The sequence below is a fragment of the Bombina bombina genome, chromosome 4 (assembly GCF_027579735.1).
Source record: "Bombina bombina isolate aBomBom1 chromosome 4, aBomBom1.pri, whole genome shotgun sequence".
Classification (NCBI taxonomy): Eukaryota; Metazoa; Chordata; class Amphibia; order Anura; family Bombinatoridae; genus Bombina; species Bombina bombina.
The window spans coordinates 444234857-444257267 of record NC_069502.1 but is presented as its reverse complement, the minus strand read 5'-3'; the positions used below and the strand labels follow the sequence as shown (position 1 = coordinate 444257267).

General features: G+C 35.9%; 1 protein-coding gene across 1 annotated transcript in view; it reads right to left on the bottom strand.

Annotated features, from left to right (window-relative positions):
* The window catches only part of LOC128656406 (solute carrier family 12 member 9), a 455098-nt gene that overhangs the window by 348869 nt on the left and 83818 nt on the right, over positions 1-22411 (bottom strand). Inside the window, exon 3 of the mRNA XM_053710294.1 lies at positions 11652-11789. Within this exon, the coding sequence (XP_053566269.1) occupies positions 11652-11789 (138 nt within the window). The remainder of the gene's footprint in view (positions 1-11651; positions 11790-22411) is intronic.

Here is a 22411-nt window from a genome sequence, read left to right as displayed (position 1 = left end):
GAGAAATGCGTCATGATTGAGCATGCACAGAAGGTGAACAGCTGAGAACAGAGCCAGCGGCATTTGAACCTAATGAGAAACGCTGAAGCGTACATGGCGGTAAGCAAGCGAAGAAGCCAGTTGTAAAAGGAAAAGGACTTTCACATTGATCTGACTGTGGAGCAGGTACAGTTGAAATTATCTTTTGGTCAGGCTAAAAAGTCTTGCGGTTGACAGCCTGGTCTGTCCTGCCAGAGTACATTGTGCGGTTTCTCTTAAGAGACAGAATTTGTGTTAATCACGAATTTGAATCAATGCATGAAATAACATATATGAATGCTGCTACTAAGATGTAACATCGTATTAGCATATGGAGGATTATGTTCAAGACCAGAGCGTGTTTTACCACTTATGAGCCTGGAAATTGAACTTTCTTTCACGTTATAAATAGCTGCTACTTTGGGGCCCCGTGATAATATTATGGACTAAGAGGAATATACATATATATATAAGATTGTCCCTCAAGTTCCTGTGATTTCTAACATACTATATATGTTGCACTTGATTTTGTAAGCCGGCCGGCGAGTTCTAACATTAGTGTATTTCACTAGGTCTAAGCTACATTTTTTAGGAATAGGGTGGAGGGTAGACGGCCTGTCTGGGCTGTTTGGAGTTTCATAGTAATTAAGCTTTTGATTAACTATGTGCAGCCTGTGTCCCTCTTTGATTGACTTAGAAATGTGTTCAATCCTAACTTTTTCAAATTGTATTATATATTAATTCCAAGAGCATTGGAATTAGAGTAAAAATGTGTGCACCACCGCATATATATTTTTCACTATTATATATATATATATATATATATATATATATATATATATATATATATATATATATATATATATATATATGTTAAAGCCCTTTGCCTGAATTTTTTGCTATCTAACACCTGAGACCTCATATCTTTGAGCCCTTAGGATGAAGTGCAATGGTTGGGTTTAGACTTAATTGGATAGAGAGTTGGAGGCGTAATTTTATTCTTGGACCCAGGCAGCACATTATCAGTGCAATCCCTTGATTCAGTGATCTAACAGAATAGCAAACATATCAGATCAGCAAACGAAAGTGACGTACCGTCAGCTGTCTGATCAAAAATACTCACCGCGCATGCGCTCCTCCGTCACAACCCATCGGAGTCTATGTTGTCATCAGATTGTTGGACACTTGTTAGAGAACATGCGTCTTCAAATGCCTTTATATATATATATATATATATATATATATATATAAAATTTAAACCTGCCACAAACTGCAGCTACTGGGCATGTTTTTAATAAATTATATATATAAATGGGCATTGCACTCCTCTGCGTAATCACATTTATTCCAAAAAATAAAAACTGTCCAACAATATGATGGCTATGTTCTTAGTATACACATATGCAAATGAAATAAAATGTAATATATATAATCATTCCTTACATTTTATTTTTATTTTGCACTTAAGCACAGCTGGTACATTTATAGTTAGTGTGGTACCCCCTAGGCACAGCTGGTACAAGAACATAGCAATCAGTTTTTTGGACACTTTATTTTTTGGAATAAATGCACATGTATATATAATTTATATAAAAACATGCCCAAGTAGCTGCAGTTTGTGGCAGGTTTAATTAATATATATATAAAAGTGTTCTAACAAGTGTTTAACAATCTGATGGCTATGTTGTTAGTGGGCGGCTGCACTAGCAGCAGAGGGGTAGATTTATTAAATGTCAGGCGGACATGATGCCCTGTAGCGTATCCTGTCCGCCCAACATCGCTAAATGCTGACAGCATTCGCTGTCTGCATTTATTATTGCACAAGCATTTCTGGTGAAATGTTTATGCAATGCCGGCCCCTGCACATTTGTGGCGAATCGGCCCCTAGCAGGGGGTGTCAATCATTCCAATCGTTTCTGATCAGGATGATTGCAGTCCGCCACCTCAGAGGTAGTGGACGAGTTAAGGTGCAGCGGTCTTAAGACCACTGCTTCTTAACTCCTGTTTCCAGCTTAATAAATCGTCCCCATAGACACTGATGGGTTGTGACAGGGGAGCGCATGCGCAGTGAGTATTTTTTATCAGACAGCTAACGGAACTTCACTTTCGTTTGCTGATCTGATATGTTTGCTATTCTGGCCCTGGAAGTACCTATCAACAAAAGAGTATTAGTAGGCACTACCTATTCAAAAATGTGCTGAAAAAAGTTGAAAGTACTCAACTGATAAAGCTGTATGCATTTCAAATTGTATTAGAACAGCTTTCTCCTTTCTATTGTTTGAATAATGAAAAAAAAATCAACCTAAAAGGCTGAATAGATCTGCTGGAATTTGTCAGGGAGAAAGATTAGCTTTTGGTTTCATTTCAATTAAAGTAAGTAAATTGATTTATTTGGTTTTGAGATTTTACTTGAAAATGATCAAATATTTTTATGACAATGCACACTTTAAAAAACAGCTATATTGTTCTATATGTTTATGTCTGTATATTGCCAGGTTCTTCTAAATGTACTCATGCTGTACTTACTGTATATGTATGATGCTTTTTATTATTGTATTATTTCATTATTTTACAAATAATTTTGTTGTATTTAAATATATCTGATGTGAGAGGCTTCAGGGTCAGGGGTCTAACCTGCTGTGGATCTGTAGCTGGAAGAGGCGTTGCAGGGCAAAGGTTGACAGGGGTAGTAGTGAAGATTCATTGTCTAAATGATTTGTCACCCCACTGTGAAAATTTTTTTGTGAAATGTAGATGATACTTTTATGTTTATAAATCTCTACTAATTTTCTGCATAATATGAATAATATTGCTAATTGGCAAAGAAATATATTGTACACTTTCAATTTCAAATATTTGTTTGTAATGAAAAACATTGGTTAAGAATTAAGTAGGCGTGTGCGTTTTTCATTTAGCAATGAATATGAGAAAAGGCCGCTGGCAGCTGCGTTCGGCTCTTTTCGGAGCAGGATTGCTTCTTGTGAAAGTGCAACACATAAAGCTTTGGATTTTGCGCATGCTTATTAAACATTTTAGGAAGGGTGAACAGATGTCACACAGATAAATAAAGTGTTTTTCTAAATTATTTAGGGCTAGATTAAAAGTTGAGGGCAAAATATCGCTTGTGTGAAAGGGATATTTGCGTTCAACTTAGTAATACCAGCACACGCAAATGTGCAATGGTATTACAAGTAAAGTGCAATTGCATTGAAGCTTTGCATTCACAAGAGCGCGTTTCCATAGCGCTTCCATAGGCTCCAATGGGAGCCTTGTTCTGATGCCGATAGGCACGGCACAGAATCTTGAGCAGCGAAGGGGGTAAGTCGCGCAGCGTTGGGAAGCATATTTAAAATGTATATGTGTATATAAACAAATTAACACATAAATATGTATGTATATAAGCATATACATATATATTTACAGGTTAAACACAGTCCCCATAGACCCATATGGGTTACCCCTTATAACTGCTTTGTGTTATTTTAATAATAAAAAAAAAAAGATGGTCATATTTATTTATTTATTTTTAGAAATGAACAGTACACTTTATTTTGGGGGAAATTGAGGGACATTTATTTAATTAACCAGAGGTCTGACCTGGTTATTTAAAGTGATCCTGTAAACGGGGAAATTTGCCCCTTTACGGGCGCACGTTAAAATAGTGCTTCAATTGTAATTTAGCCCATTATGAGTTGAAAATAAATAGTTTTAGTTTGCGCGCTAACCAGATGAGCACAAAAAGCCAAACTTAGAATATTGTGCGCGCGATAACCTATTCCCCCATTCAAGTCAATTGAGAACAAAAGCTAACACCCTACTCAAGCGCAAACCCGATCCCATAGCCTCAAGTGTGCAAACCCGACATGAAAATATGAATATTTTACATTCCAATGTTGGTCACATAGAAGAATATGTTCCATTTATTCATGAATACATATTTCTATATATATATATATGATGGTATTTTGGTACAATATATATATATATATATATATATATATATATATATATATATATATATATATATATATATATATATATATATATATATATATATATATATATATATCTCCAACAAAAGCAGGCACTCACCGGGTTTGAAGTGGCAAAAAACTTTATTCCAACAGAGTGACTATGTTGGAATAAAAAATGTTGCCACTTCAAACCCGGTGAGTGCCTGCTTTTGTTGGAGGTTTATGAAATATGTTGCTGAGCACCCCGGTAATAAGGAAAGTATTGTGAGTGCTAAACTGCTGTGTATTGATTTTATATATATATATATATATATATATATATATATATATATATATATATATATATATATATATATATAAAATTATATATAGGTATAGCTGTATGCAGATATATATATATAGGAATATCTATTTAGAAATACTTAAAACATATTCCCCTATGTGCAGAACATAGGATAGTGAAATATTTACAGTAAATACAGTACATAGATAAAACCTTTATTAAAAATGTATATTGCATAAATACAGGGAGTGCAGAATTATTAGGCAAATGAGTATTTTGACCACATCATCCTCTTTATGCATGTTGTCTTACTCCAAGCTGTATAGGCTCGAAAGCCTACTACCAATTAAGCATATTAGGTGATGTGCATCTCTGTAATGAGAAGGGGTGTGGTCTAATGACATCAACACCCTATATCAGGTGTGCATAATTATTAGCCAACTTCCTTTCCTTTGGCAAAATGGGTCAAAAGAAGGACTTGACAGGCTCAGAAAAGTCAAAAATAGTGAGATATCTTGCAGAGGGATGCAGCACTCTTGAAATTGCAAAGCTTCTGAAGCGTGATCATCGAACAATCAAGCGTTTCATTCAAAATAGTCAACAGGGTTGCAAGAAGCGTGTGGAAAAACCAAGGCACAAAATAACTGCCCATGAACTGAGAAAAGTCAAGCGTGCATCTGCCAAGATGCCACTTGCCACCAGTTTGGCCATATTTCAGAGCTGCAACATCACTGGAGTGCCCAAAAGCACAAGGTGTGCAATACTCAGAGACATGGCCAAGGTAAGAAAGGCTGAAAGACGACCACCACTGAACAAGACACACAAGCTGAAACGTCAAGACTGGGCCAAGAAATATCTCAAGACTGATTTTTCTAAGGTTTTATGGACTGATGAAATGAGAGTGAGTCTTGATGGGCCAGATGGATGGGCCCGTGGCTGGATTGGTAAAGGGCAGAGAGCTCCAGTCCGACTCAGACGCCAGCAAGATGGAGGTGGAGTACTGGTTTGGGCTGGTATCATCAAAGATGAGCTTGTGGGGCCTTTTCAGGTTGAGGATGGAGTCAAGCTCAACTCCCAGTCCTACTGCCAGTTTCTGGAAGACACCTTCTTCAAGCAGTGGTACAGGAAGAAGTCTGCATCCTTCAAGAAAAACATGATTTTCATGCAGGACAATGTTCCATCACACGCGTCCAAGTACTCCACAGCGTGGCTGGCAAGAAAGGGTATAAAAGAAGAAAATCTAATGACATGGCCTCCTTGTTCACCTGATCTGAACCCCATTGAGAACCTGTGGTCCATCATCAAATGTGAGATTTACAAGGAGGGAAAACAGTACACCTCTCTGAACAGTGTCTGGGAGGCTGTGGTTGCTGCTGCACGCAATGTTGATGGTGAACAGATCAAAACACTGACAGAATCCATGGATGGCAGGCTTCTGAGTGTCCTTGCAAAGAAAGGTGGCTATATTGGTCACTGATTTGTTTTTGTTTTGTTTTTGAATGTCAGAAATGTATATTTGTGAATGTTGAGATGTTATATTGGTTTCACTGTTAAAAATAAATAATTGAAATGGGTATATATTTGTTTTTTGTTAAGTTGCCTAATAATTATGCACAGTAATAGTCACCTGCACACACAGATATCCCCCTAAAATAGCTATAACTAAAAACAAACTAAAAACTACTTCCAAAACTATTCAGCTTTGATATTAATGAGTTTTTTGGGTTCATTGAGAACATGGTTGTTGTTCAATAATAAAATTAATCCTCAAAAATACAACTTGCCTAATAATTCTGCACTCCCTGTATAATTTTACGTGTTTTTATCTACTTAACTGCAAAAGGCTCCAATGCACTTATATATACACTCTCCAGCCACTTTATTAGGTACACCTTGATACTACCAGGTTGGACCCCCTTTTGCCTTCAGAACAGCCTTAAAGTGCCATAAAACATGTTGAGATCTGTGCATATTCTAAAAGGGCTAATTAAGTAAAAATAGTTTGCAAAAAAAATTGTTTAAAAATTCCTGGCAAGTATTTCAAATTAATTTTTAAAAATAAGCAAAATGACTTACATAACTGTGCTTTCTGGAGTAGATCGATCCACCCTCCTTATTAGTGTTTAACATCAGAAACACAGTTGTACAATTCGGACATTTAAAAGAAAGTGTTAATGGCGAGGCACTGCAGTATAAATTTGCAGGTAAAGTATTTAAAGTACATATTATTATATTTTGTCTGTATCCTAACTTGTTTTATGTTCCTTTAATTCTTTGTGGCCTAGATTCAACAAGGTGTTGGAAACATTCCTCAGAGATTTTGGTCCATATTGACATGATAACATTGCGCAGATGCTGCATATTTCCACCACATCCCAAAGGTGCTCTAATAGATTGAGCTCTGTTGACTGTGGAGGCCATTGGAGTGCAGTGAACTCATTGTCATGTTCAAGAAACCAGTTTGAGATGATTTGAGCTTTGTGACATGGTACATTATGCTGCAGGAAGTAGCCATCAGAAGATGAGTACACTGTAATCATAAAGGGATGGACATGGTCAGCAACAACTCAGGTAGGCCGTGGCATTTAAACAATGCTCAATTGGTACTAAGGGGCCCAAAGTGTGCCAAGAAAATATCCCCCACATCATTACACCACCACCAGATTGAACCTTTGATACAAGGCAGGATGGATTCATGCTTTCATGTTGTTTACACTAAACTCTGACCCTACCATCTGAATGTCACAGCTGAAATCGAGACCAGGCAACATTTTTCCAAACTTCTATTGTCCAATTCTGGGGAGACTGTGCGAATTGTAACCTCAGTTTCTTGTTCTTAGCTGACAGGAATGGCACCCGGGGTGGTCTACTGTTGCTGTAGCCCATCTGCTTTAAGGTTCAACGTGTTGTGCATTCAGAGATGGTATTCGGCATAGCTTGGTTGTAACAAGTGGTTATTTGAGTTACTGTTGCCTTTCTGTCATCTCAAACCAGTCTGTCCATTCTACTCTGATCTCTGACATCAACAAGGCATTGACGTCCACACAACTGCCGCTCACTGGATATTTTCTCTTTTTCTGACCATTCTCTGTAAAATCTAGAGATTGTTGTGCATGAAAATCCCAGTAAATCAGCAGTTTTTTAAATACTCAGAGCAGCCCGTCTGGCACCAACAACCAAGCCACATTCAAAGTCACTTAAATCCTCTTTCTTCCTCATTCTGATGCTTGGTTTGAACTTCAGCAAGTCGTCTACACCACGTCTAGATGCCTAAATGCATTGAGTTGCTGCCATGTGATTGGCTGATTAGCAATTTGTGTTACCAAGCAATTGAACAGGTGTACTTAATAAAGTGGTCGGTGAGTGTATGTCTAGATATGTGTACATATGTATTTATGTGTTAAAATGTGTATATATGTCTGTAAATACATATTATACGCATATATATATATATATATATATATATATATTCAGTATATATATATATATATATATATACATAAATACATATGTACACACACACACATATATATACATATATATATGTATATATATAAATACAGTATATACATATACATTTTTTGACATGTATATGTATGTATGTCTATGTTAAAGCACATTACCCGCATTTTTTTTCAGAACATTTTTAGCCCTTCCAACCTTTTTTTTGTGCAATTTTTTTTAAAATAATTTTTATTAGATGGGTGTTATTATGAGTTTAACTGTACTTTGTAACATATTTTGGATGTGTTTTGTGACACTTTTTTGTTTCGCGAAACAGTCAACAAAAGTTCAAAAGACGCAGTAATCATTCTAGCGTAAACTTGACGCGCAAAAACACCTACGATATACCTTGAGTGTAACTGTTAGCGCTCTACTCGTAATCTGGCCCCTAATGTAGTATTTTCTATTTCTTTTTGTATCTTTCCTGCTTTGAGAAAGAAGTTGCCCTTTTAAATCAATCTTAAAATTTTGTAAAATGTATCAAGTATATGGATTCTATATGGATTTATATGGATTGTATATACAATATGATAAAGTTGTAATAAAATAATTTAATTTAACTCATTTATCTCCTAAACAATGATTTTTAACTATCAAGTTTTACACAAAAATAAGTGCAGAAACAACTCAAATAGATTCTGTGAGGGTGGCTGTACAACATAGAATAAAGAACTCAGAAAACAAAGGGTTAGCATCAAACAGAGCTGGAGAATAGTGTTTTCTGCCATATCATTTTCCTATTCATGATTGCAAGCAGTCTTTCTGTAGATTGGCGTGAAATGAGTGGAAAATTAGCAGTAAACAACATTTTTAAGAAGGGACAGCGAGCCGTGATTTCCAAGAGCAGATCAGAGCGCTCTGTACTTGTGTCTCGAGGGAAGAGAGGCAGAGAGTGTTTATCTCATGCGTCTTCATCAAGGCAGAGGAACCGCTGATGAGCAGATGCGGCGGTAGCAACTTTTAAAATTTCACTTCAGGGAGACTTTTCTCCTTATGCAAATTGAAGAGCATCAGGAGCCCAGCTAAAGAGAATGAAGGAGCAAGTGCACATGTCTGATCAAGCCAAGAATCATGCAGATCATTTGACATGTTCCACAGCCCAAACTCTTAGACTTTTAAAGGTCTGCGGGAAGCATGGTTTACAAAAATGTGCAAAATGTTGGAAGTAGCATACACAGTGAGTGCTACTACCCTAAAAGTCAGAAGGTACCCGTGTGTGTGTGTGTGTGTATATATATGTGTATATATATATATATATATATATATATACATACATAAATACATATATATATATATATATAAATAAAATATTATTTCTTTTCCAAATAAGAAAGAACATTAATTTCACTTTTTTAATATTCTAGTTTTTTACTGTCATCCTAAATATAGCCACAAAATGTTCAGTATGCTATCAAAAAAAGTATGAAGCTTTTTTGTGAATCTTTATATGACTACGTAGTTCTAAAGGCTTGTCAAAATCATCTAAGACATATTGGACCAGATTACAAGTGGAGCACTAATTAACGCATCTGCTCGAGCGTTGATTGCACTAGAAGTAAGCATTTTGCGCGTGTTGGGTTGCGCTCGTATTATGAGTTGAAAGTAAACTGTTTTCTCTTGTTCGCCAAACCAACAAAAGCAAAAAGACGAAAGTTAGAATATTGCACGCGTGTTCACATATTCCCTCATTGAAGTCAATGCGAAAAAAAGTGGGAAACACCCCACTCTTGCGCAAACCCGATTGCATATTCTTATGTATGCTAACCTGACATGAAAATATAAATATTTCACATTCCAATGTTCTTCACTTAACAGAATATGTTCTATTGATTCATTAATACATATTTCTACATATATCTGTTTTTTGTACAATATATCTACACCTATATATATATATATATATATATATATATATATATACACACACATATAAATTCATTATAATTATGAGATAAAAGCATGAGATTAAAATCCTCACAAAAGTAAATCAATATACATTATTGCATAGGCAATTAGCAGATCTAGCAATATATAAGGCTTTTTGCTTCAGATACTGTGTTAACCCACAGCGGTGCCCTAATGGGGTAAGTGCAGCAAGTACAAAAATCACTACTGGAAAGCTGTTCCATTCTTATTAGAACACATCAGCAGTAGATAGATTTTTGATTGCTGCTAGGTAAAGCTCATTCTAGCCTTTGACAAAGCTTATGCGAAAAGCGTGTTAGGCGTTCGCACTGGTGCTCTCAATATTTGTTAAAAATATTATAAATTCTAGGCATAGCTGGTAACTTTAAAGAAGTATCTTAGTGGTAAATTTGTTGGCTCAATCTTTGAGCAGAAAGAATTTGATTTAAATGGGAGATGGGGCGGTATTTGGTTGCGGTGCAGTGACTCACATTAATGGATAGAATTATGATACAGGCGACTGATGTATAGTTCTGATTAGAGTCTGAGCACTTGAGAGATTTGTAATTGTCTCCTTTACCCGCACCTCTCCCAGTATATTGCAATACAATTTAATCAATCGTTAGCGCTGCCAGCATAATATTTAGTTTTTGATATGAACTACTAAAATATGGTACAAGGAGTTTCACTCCGTTTTTGAGAGCACACAGTGTGTTTTTTCTTTTCTTTTCTTCTTTTTTTCATTATAGTGGAATTTTCTTTTTTGTAAATAATGTGTGATGAATTTTAGCTTAAATGGTGGCATGGTCCAAAACAATAACAACATTTTAAACTGACTATAAATAAATGTTATGTTTTAATGAATTTCATATTACACATGGAATAAACTCCACCACATACAGCTTGAGTAATAATCCCCCTAAGTGTGCCCTACAATGCCTCTGTTCTATTTCTCGTATTAATCTTATCTATACCTGGCATTAGGCACTACCTCCTCCTATACATAGGTTTAATTGGAGAGAGGTTCACAGATTAATACCTCTACTTCTCCCACCTCCCCTTTAGGTGATAAGGGAATTCTAGCAAACCTCATTCTATGGCAAAATCCAAATTCATTATAATTATGGTGGGGATAAAAGCATGAGATTAAAATCCTCCATATTGCAAAAGTAAATCAATAGAAATTTGCACATCTAGGCAAGAATCCCCGCTTGCCTTCACCCAAAAAACTCTTTATATATTGTTACCAATGCACCAGAGGATTCTGGGTATGGTATGCAATATCTAAGGACTTTTGCTTCAGATACTGTGTTAACCCACAGCGGTCCCCTAGTGGGGTAAGTGCAGCAAATACAATAGTGATTTTTGTATTTTCTGAACTTACCCCATTATTATTTTATTAGTTATCTCTTCTGCACCCCACCGGGAGTGTAATTTCTTCTGCTAACTGTGTTTACATTGCCTGTCAATAGCCTGGACTTAACCCCTTCCCACTGTTAGGACGTTCCATGCCGTCCTAACTGCGCTGGGCTTTAGGGCCATTAGGACAGCATGGAACGTCCTAGCAATTTGGCTCTGCTGAAACCAAAGGTGCTTTCTGAATGGGATCGCGGCCTGGAGGCATCATAGGCACTCCCCCCTGACTCAATTCCATCATTGGATTTTCACAATCCCATGCATGATCGCTTGATTTCAATTTGTTTACATCTGAAAATGTTTCCGATGTAGACAAATTCGGCCCATCAGGAAAAGGTTAAGCATAGAAACTTTCTGTATAGGTGGGGATAACAGAGGCTAACCCAGCTATTTAAAATGCCAAAATAAGGTTAAACTAGCTACATGTTAACAATTGAATACACTCCAGCAGGTAAAATGGATGATTGGGAACAAATTAAAGGGGTGAACATTTTTGGTTAAACTGTCCCTTTATTGCTACAGAAGTACCAGAAATTGTGCATATCTCTTACCTGGTGTGATTCCAAACATATCCACGATAGCTTCCACCAACCCCAGAATGTACAGGGCACAGCCACAGACATTGGCAAAGAAAAACATAATGCCAATACTGCCACCAAACTCAGGGCCAAGAGCACGGCTGATCATGTCTGAGAAGAAAGAGTTTAGGATAACAGAACACCAGAGGCATTTTAAAACATTTCACAAAATCAATGTTCATGTGCTAACTTATTTTACTTTGTCATGTTCACCATTGCAGGGAGCTGTACCTGTGAGCTCTAATGCATCATTGTCTGTTGTGAATTTTCTACTCATTTAATTTAAATGTAAATTTTGTTTCTCATATTTTCTCCTACAAAAAATATATATTTTAGCATGTTTAATACAACATCCCTTTAAGTGGGGCAAATCTACACTATAGCATCAATTTTTTTTCCCCTTCATAGCAGTTAGCTAACCAAGACTTCCTTTTAACCCTTTGTTTCCTCTGCTACTAGCTCGCTCCGCTGCTTACTTGCGTTGCCATTACTGACCCCCATAATTCTGCGGCCAGATGTACGGTTAAAGAGAATTTAATGAGGTAGTGTCAAGGCAACTGATTCATGCAGTAAGTAACTTTTAATATTTAATGAGCAACAAATAAGGAATGTGCAGAACAGCATCCAGTCCCACTCATGTCAGACATTCCTGTGACATGGTTACGTTCACACAGCCCCCAGCCCCTATTATGGGACACAGTAAACACAAGGGAAAATGAGGACAAACTTATTGCATTGCATAATGATATGACTGCAAGCCATTTTTTTTATAGACAGACACTTAGCAATAAAGTAAAATATAAAGTAACATATAATAATTAAATTGCACATCTTTCCTTTGCTGACATCAACAATAAAACTTCGTCTTTTAGAAGTGATAGCAACTACAGACAAATCTGTGAATATAAATGGCCAGCAAGTCAATAGGAAATGTTTGAAAATGTAAAAATAATTTACAAAAAAATATTTACCTGCAATGTAAAAAGCATTATTTATCACACAACAAAATGAAATAATTGTGTCATATTTATGCACTGTTGTTCTAGAGCAGGTGGCGAGTGCCACACAAAAATCCGTGCAGGACAGGGTGTCGCCCTAAAGATGTAGTTTGTGCTGCCCTGTTCTACAGTAACTTTTGATCATTTTTTGTTTGCATCGTTGCTGACACTTTTTGCCTTTGTTTAAATTGTGTTCCACACTCCCTAGAAAAACCAAAAAGCTTTTTTCTGTATGTAGCTTAGGACTTCATTAAATTGCTGCAAATTTCCTAAGCCAGCTATTTATCTTAATTAGTTAGTTAAATATCTCAATCATTTTAAACACTTACTGGTTAAACACTAGCCTTCCCCTCATTAAAAAAAGTTTTCTTTAATCTGAAACTAGCAAATGCACTGCTGTCTCTATTATTATTATTTTATTGTTATTGGTTATTTGTAGAGTGCCAACAGATTCTGCAGCGCTATAAACAAAGGTCTCTAGCAAATGCAATGTGTCTGTTATACCATTCATTTTCTACTAGTATTAGTATCACTAAAAATGTTATCATTATACATCTCCTGTTCCTAGGTCCTAGTGTGCAGAAAATACAAAAAAAGAAAAGATTACTCTTCTAAATGTATAAAAAAAATATAAAATGATGTGTTGCCCTGGAAAGATTTGCATCTAAGAAATATATGAAGATAAGAAACTGATGAGCAGAGCTGGTCAAGATGACTGGAAAGAACACCTGTGGTTTGATTAGTAAATTATTTGAGGCTAATGAAATGACTCATTTATTGGGGGGAGGTTACCAATTATCCTCTGGTAGCAAGAAAGTCCATCAGAAATGTGCATATGTGAGTAGAGTGCAACCTATTTCTGCAGCACAATACAGTTACTGATTTACGTTATGCATTTTAGTTATAGTGATATTCAGTATTACCTTGAAGGGACATGAAAGTCAAAATTAAACTTTAAAGGGACATGAAACCCATTTTTTTTCTTTTATGATTCTGCTTTTTAGACAGCTTTCCAATTTACTTCCACTATCTAATTTGCTTTGTTCTCTCCTGTTATCCTTTGTTAAAAAGAATACATAGGTAGGCTCAGGAGCAGCACAGCACTACCGGGATCTAGCTGTCGATTGGTGGCTGAATATCTATATCTCTTGTTTTTGGTTTACCTGATGTGTTCAGCTAGCTCCCAGTAGTGCAGTGCTGCTCCTTCATCAAAATATACCAAGAGAACAAAGCAAATTTGATAATAGAAGTAAAAAGATTTTTTTTTAGAAAATGTTATGTTCTACCTGAATCATGGAAGAAAAAAGTTGTGTTTCATGTGACTTTAATGTATCAGCAGGCAATTTTCACTTTTCCTCTATAATCAAATGTATTTTGTTCTCTGGGTATGCTTTGTTGAAATGATTCCCTAGGTACACTGAGGAGCACCAATGTACTACTAGGAGCTAGCTGATTATTGGTTGCTACATGCGTTTGTCTTTTATCATTGGCACGCCAGCTGTGTTCAGCTAGCTCCCAGTAGTTTTCTCCGAGCTAAACACATAGTTTAAATGCAAGCAGTAGCGTAATAATAAAATGTTGTAACACATTAGAGCCTTTTTGTTTAACACTTTAACCCCTTTGCAGAAATGAAACACATAAATGTGAACAAGCAATGAGCAATAGTGCAATGATAAAATGCTCTAGCACGTTTAAGTCATTTATAACTTATCTTTTCTGTGTCTACTGTAATAAAGTGCGATTACTGTGACATGTATGAAACGTTAGAATGGGTATGATCAGTACCCTCAGGTGGGGTTGCTTGGTTTCATGTCTCTCTCTGAGATAGTTCTGTTGAACATCAGTAATTACATGAACATGTAAGGCTTTATGTTCCTGTAGGTGGCTAAAATCCTAGATAATAGTATCCAACTTAATGCTTCCTTAGGTACGCGGGAAAGAAAATCCCCATTTGTGCTTTTATTGTCCGTAGTCCAAAGTCGGTTTAACGCTGCAGGTCTCCTTTATTCTATTCCCTCTGGGGGGCGTCTTAAAAAGCAAGTCGGAAATGGAACATCACAGAATGAAACTGTGTATTGCGAATGATATGAAGGGTCCCATTGTTGAGCTTTTTAACATATATTCTACTAGAAAACAATAGAGCCACAATAACGAAATGAAAAAAAGAAACTTAACCCTATAGTGGCTCAATGTGAGTTCTTTTAATCATCAAAGAATTACTGCTCCTATAACAGCAAAGGATTTAACAAACTCCTTAGAATGCAGATAATTCAGTTCCATTTAATAGCTTGATTTGCTAACACTGTAATTCCAAAGCCATTTGCAGCCGTTTTCTTTCAAGTCTAATAATTTTGGAGCAATTTGTGCATGCATACCTGATCTCCCTGCGAGCAACAGAATGAAAATGAATACACTTTATTAGCATGATAAAAAGCCAGGCAAGGCAAGCTCCTCTGACATTTTGCTTTTCCACATGGAAAGTTTTGGTCTGCTTTGTCTGAGGGCAAACTGCAGTTGATCAATCAAAAGGATAATACGATTGATGTGAGATACATAGCTTTTATTGGTGCATACAGGAGGAAGCAGCAGGACATGTTCTATGTAAGGGGATTTCAAACCTGTCTTCAGGCCTCCCTAACGGTCGGATTTTCAGCATTGCCTTGAATGAGAGCATGCTAACCCTCTCACCCTGGCACAAGTGTTTGACATTGGAACAAACACTTGCCGAAAAAATGAAATCACGTGCTCTTTGATGCGATCACATGATTTCAAGGCCGGGATCGGATCCTAGGGGACTGCCTATGTTGCTAAGCACGCCCACAGTCCGATATTGAGTTCATCAAAAGGGGGAGGGGTGCAGGACACCTTATAAGGTAAGACGCTCCATGCAGTTCTTCATTGTTAAAGCCCAGAGCTGTTAGGGCGGCATGGAACGTCTTAACGGTGTTAAGGGGTTAATAGCCATGTTTACTTATCAACTAATTGTTTCACCTGTGCACCAATTCAGATATCCTTAAAATATGGCTTGTTAGGGAGCATTGAGGACAGGTTTGAAAACCCCTGTTCTATAGTTATGCATACAAGTTTATGTTGCTAGCTGTCTTCCACAAAATTACTAAATGACTAGGAGCTTATCAGGGGGAAATGGTAGGTAGGTCAGAATAAGACCTCTAATGAGACCTAATGGTTTTATATCCCCTGACAACCATATAGCCACATCAGACATTAGTACAAACCCAACCAGTTCAGTGTCCATTTTTTACATTAATTTTACTGAGCAGCCAGTATGAGTACTAGACTGATTAGATAAATGCTGTAGACTTGGCAAAAAAAACTTAAAGGGATTACCTTGTATCTAAGCCTTTGCAGACTGCCCCCTTATTTTGGTTCTTTTGACAGACATGTATTTAGCCAATTAGTGCCTTCTCACTTGTAAATACATGGGCGTGGTCACAATGTTATCTGTACGGCACACAAGAACTTATGCCCTCTAGCTGTGAAAAACTGCTAAATGCATTGAAATAAGGGGCGGCCTTCAAGGTTTTAGAAATTAGCATATGAGCCTACCTAGGTGTAGCTTTCAACAAAGAATACCAAGAGAACAAAGAAAATTTGATGAAAAAAGTGAATTGGAAAGTTGTTTAAAATTGCATTCCCTATGTGAATCATGAAAGTTTAATTTTGACTAGACTGTCCCTTTAATTGCTAGATCTTTTCTTTTATATACAGCAATCACTATATTCTATTGAAAAACAAACAAAACCACTATATTCACTAGATGAGATACTTATCTCCACAGTGACAAAAAAACAACTATTTGTCAAACTATTTTTAACAATTTAGTGTATGTTTCAAAAAGTCACTTTATCATTCATATAGACTGCGACTTTTCAATTTTCTTCTTCATTCTCATAATAATTCTCGTGACATCCCTTATTAAAAAAAAAATACTAGGCTCTGTTGCAAAGAGTCCTTGGATTTTTTTTTTCCAAATGTCGGTAACTATACACTGGAGAGGTGAAATCAGGGTTAGGAAATGCAAGTAAGCTTCAATATGCCCCACCTTTTTGTTTCCAATATCCATTTTAAACATGGATTCTTTAACACCAGTACAGTGCTACAGTAGGCATTTTCTTCCCTCGCTATTCACTGAGTACATCTACCAATCAGCACATGATACTGCCTCCCAGGCATATTGAAATAATCTATAACAAATTACTATTGTAAAAAATGGCCAATGTACCACTAAATTACAGGCTGTTTGGTAGAAAGTTCTTCTGGGGTAAGTGATATTTAAGCAAACAAGTAAAATAGCTTTTAATGAATGCTAAAATGTAATTCACAGTTTACAATCCTCAGTGTAAATCGCTGGCTACATTCATCAAAAAGATTTTTAATACCCAGTTTGCCTGGTTTAAATAATGTACCTGGGCTACATTTATGCAACCAATTTGCATGTTCAAATTCAAATCAGCCAATAGGAATAATAATAATTATTATTATTATACTTTATTTATGAAGCGCCAACCTATTCCTCAGCGCTGTCCATGGGTACAATTTATTTAAATAAAACAATGATATCAGGAATAGAAGGGTACCCCAATATAAAAGGGGTACCTCACATTCAAAATTTAGTGTGCGACTGGTGACTACATGAAGAGGACCTCCATGTTCAAGGTCACAAGATGAAGACCACTGCCACGCCACCTCCCCTGCCACCACCGGGATGAAGTTAAGAAGATGGACCACCCCGCGGGATGAATATGGAGTGCCACCGACATGCTCTTCGGTAAGTACCATCTTGGGGGGGTTATTATTTTTTGGGTGGGTTTATTTTTTAAGATTAGGTTTATATATATATATATATGGGAAGCAAAAGGGCTAAATGAATGTCCAGCCAAATGTCCTTTTCAGGGCACTTTTTAGATTAGTTTTGTTTTAGATTATTGGGGGTGGTTTGGGGGGGGGTTTAATGTTAGATGGTGTTTTTTTTTTATTTCAACAAAAGAGCTGAATCACTTTATGGCAATGCCCTACAATAGGCCCTTTCATTGGGGGTTTTTTATTTTGGGGTGTTTTCTTTTATTTTGTGGTATTAGAATACGCATAACTCTTTTTTTTATTTTTGGCAATTTGTTTGTTATTTTTTGTATTGTTAGTGTTTTTTATATTTTGTAATGGTATTATTTTATTTTACTGTAATGTTAAATTTGTTTTTTGTTTTTACTGTACTGTTAGGGTTTGTTTGTTTTTTACCGTAATTAGGTTTTTTTTTTGTAAAATTAGGTTGTTTTTTTTTATTGTAATGTTGGGGGGGGGGGTTAATTTTCTTTTTATTAAGGAAGCATATTATAAATGTTTCAGACATGGAGTTAAACATAAATCAGGATCATATGTAGCGATATATCCACAATGTACATAGAGGATTGAACGAGTATGTCTAAACATTTGTAATACAGTGAAATAACATATATATTTCAATATAAACGGCAGCAAAGTATAACAACAATAAATATATTCATTATGTTAAGCCCTGAAGCCTATTCTGAATTGAGAGAAGGAGGTACAGTGGGCTATACTTTGCAATAGGTAAATTGTATCGTCCTCAATTTCATCATACCCACTTTTCCATTTTTTTTAGGTGTATTATACATATAGTGCACATAAACATAAGTAACCAACCAAACATAATAGGTTTCAAAGATTCCAAAAAAACAGTTATTACCACTGTAGCTGCTATAACTCTAATTTCAGTATGCCTGTGGGGTGCTACATCTAGAGCAAACTACCTCCTCATTCTTTTTCCATTTATCTAATCTTTCAGGAGTAATGTAGGTGTTATTAATTAACTTGATATGTGATTCTTTCTACAAACCCGATATAGGAGCCTCTTTAATCCATCTAATACTTGATTATATCTCATTTATGTTAAGATCTGGGAAATATTTTAACCATTTTGCCTGGATTGTATGGATAGAGTTTTGGCCCTGTTTGGCTAACAGGATTTTATATAATAGAGGAATGGAATGACATCCCTCTCTATATAGGTTAATATAATCACCGATTTTACCAAAATGGGCTGCTCTTCTAGTAGATTCTGCATTCCCTTTAATGAAATGTCTAAGTTGTAAATATGCATAGAACGACTTTTTAGGTATATTGAAATCTGTAGATATAGTATCAATGGTTTTTATTTTATTGGTACTATTGAGTATTTGGGTTAAATATACCAGCCTTTTTGTGCCCACATTCCGAATACTTGCGAATTTAGTCCTGGTAATTTCTGCCAGGCAACCATAGTATTACAGAAAGTAGTCATATTTTAAATAATTGACGGGATACGAGATGCTGGACAATGTAAAATTGCTTTAAGCAGAAATAGAGAGATTAAAGATTCCTCAAGGTCAAGCTACGTTAGATAGTTTTTCCGTTAGGGTTTTTTAACAGTAATGGTAGGTTTGTTTGTTTTTTAAAGGTAAGGTTAGATTTTTTTTTATTTTTTGAGTTTAGTATCCCTTTAATAGCCAATAATTCAACCAAAGGAACGTAAAAATAGCATTATTGTACCACTTCAATATTGCAGGGATTATACTTTATTTATGAAGCCCCAACATATTCCGCAGCGCTGTTCATGGATACAATTCATTTAAATAAAACAATTATATAAAACTTGTAAGAGACAGGACAAAATTTACAAACACATAGAGGAGGAATTGAGGGCCCTATTCCTGTGGGAACTTACAATCACTCAGAGAAGGTGCAGCAAGGAGTCCCTGCCTAGACCTGCTCTGAGTGATTAAGTACTTGCTGCATGCACACCAGCAGTTCCTCCCCAATAACTTGTGTCACACATGCCCAACTCAACTGCAGCTGTCCAAATCTCCCGGAGGGGACATTTCCAGGGACAAAAAAATCCAGGGACATACAACAAAATCCTGGGGCTGTCCCTGGAAATCAGGGACTGTTGGCAACTATGCATATGGATCTATTTATTAGGAAGGTTGATCAGTGGTCCCCCGGTGATGCCTATTTGTATAACTCTCATAACCAAGGTTAACATTCATTCTGCCCCTATGACCTCACCTTTCTTTTCCAGTTCTTGCACTCGTTCAATTCTTTCTCTACATTTTTTCCTCATTCTATCACAATTATCTTATACTTCCTCTCTCTTACCTTCAGGTCACCTTCTCCCCTTACCACTCTCCTCCCCCTTAGCATTCTCATCTCTACTGCAATTAATATTTATCCTTTTGCGCCATACCATGGTGCTTGCAATAAACATTTAATTTAACAAATAAAATGATCCCTCATCCTCTGTTTCATTCTCCCCAATTTAACCTGTCTTTCTTCTCTCCAGCACTTGCACTCTCTCCTCACCTTCCTTCTTTCCTCCTTTTCTGTTTTCCTCTCCATTTCATTTTCTTTAAAGGGACAATAAACATTGTATAAAGTATGTATAACTTTGCAGTATATACAACATATATATATATATATATATATATATATAAACAAAAATCTCAACATAAGCTGTTTTTATTTCTCTATAGTGTGTGCAGGCGGTACAGCAAATCGTAGCACTAGTAGGACCATATAAAATTCCTGCTTCTCAGCAAAAGTGGCTTGTCATTCAGTAAGAAAACTAATACAGTATATATATATATATATATATATATATATATATATATATATATATATATATATATATATATATATATATATATATATATACAGTGGTTGAAAAACCCAGTCGTCCAGTGGTCCCGGACGACCTTGAAATTTCTTAGGACGACTTAGAAAAATGGTCTGCTATTTTCAGCATGTATCTGTCATATAAACTTTCATTTTTATAAAGATTACTGTTTTCTTAAAATATAAAATGCTTTACATGTTAAAACAATCCACATCATTTAGACAGTGCCTTAAAAACAGAAGATTCCCCCTATAACTGTTTGCAGGCTAAGCTATGTTGAATTTTTTATTTATACTGGCAACAAAAATGATGTGCCAGTAAAACATATATCATTTACGTTTTTTTAATTATGTAATAATAAATGATTCCCTGTAGTATTTCAAATAAACTTTAAATTATTGTACAGCTATCTGGCTGAATGAAAAGCAAGTGAGGATGGGTGGTATAAGGGTAAAGCAAACTCTCAGCATTTTTGCACAATTTATAAGAAGTCAACAGAAAATATTTGGTATATTAAAGTGAATGTAAATTTTGCAGTTTTAAAGAACATATATTTATTCATAGTCAGTGTATTAGTCAAAACGCATTATTTTTTTTACCAAATTTGCAAAATATCACTATATATTTTATTTTAAAACGTATCTCCGTTTTCGCTTGTAGCTCCTCCCATCCATTACTTCCTCTATTTATTCCTCATAACGTATAGAGCGGTCCCACCCGCTCTATGACGTATTTGAAATGCTCGTTCAAGATGTATTGTTCTTTTGTGCATGCGTTTAACATCCACTGCCTAACTGCCTAATCTAATCCACTGCCTAATCGTGGACGCGCAGCGCTTCTAAATCAAAGAGCAGTTTGTTTACGCATGCGCATACAGAAAGACGCATGCGCATAAATAAATAGTGACGTGCACGAAAAGGGGCTGGACGCCACGGGGTATGACTGATTATTAGTTGACTACAGTGTCAATCAAGGTTATAAACGCGGTCCAAAATGGCGGGCGGAGGAAGCGAGCAAGAAGATTCACATTAAATAAGTATATAGATCGATATAATTGAACTTTTTAAAATAAACAATGACTTAAACTTAAGTTAGTTTTTATTGATAAACATTTTCAGATTGTGCGATACCATTGACTTTACATGCACTTTAAGGGAATAGTATGTAACTATTTATACTGTATCTATTTTTATACAGCATAAGCTATAATTTATTAAAACCTGATTACATTTGTATGCTGCTGGAACTATTTAAATTATGATTTTCTCATATTATGTTACTACTACTTTTTCTAATACTGCCCCACACAACAATTTTCAAATAAGAAATAAAGTCATTGTAGAGGCTGTTGTAGTTTACTCCCAGTAACACTGCACTTCTCATGTCAATATTCCCAAATGATAGGGTGATAAATACTAGAAAGCAAAGTGTCTATAATGTTACATGCAGAATGAACCCCCTAATCTGGTCAGTATAAAACATGCCTTGCCTAAAAAAGAGATGATGGTTAAAAGTTTGTCTATATTAGAGGTGGGTAAGGTTCTACACTTTAATGTCTTTTTAGCAACATTAGCTTGTACCCTACCAATGGCTGCACAGTGGAGACGGCAGAGGCTATCATATTAATTTATTCCTACTTTTCTTATTTATTATTTTCCTTGTCCTGCTGTAGCATAGGATATGTAAAAAAAAAACTACCTTGTAAAAGTATGGCTGTTAATGCCTTTAAGAAGTTGGGGTGCTACAGTAATAAATGTGCCACTCATCCTCCATAATAACTGCAAAACAGTTGTGTGTAAGAGAGTTAGTGTCTGTTAGTGAGAATGAGCAATAGGATGTGTGTGTGAGAAAGTGAGAATATATGTGAGAGAAACTGTGTGACAGAGTGTTTTAAAGTGTGTGTGAGAGTTAGTTTGTGTGAGTGTGTAAGAGAGAGCTTGTGTGAGAGAGTGTTTGTGTGTGTGAGATTGTTTGTGTGCATCTGTTATTGTGTGTGTGCGTATATATCTGAGTGTGTGTATATCCCAGACTATATATGTATGTGT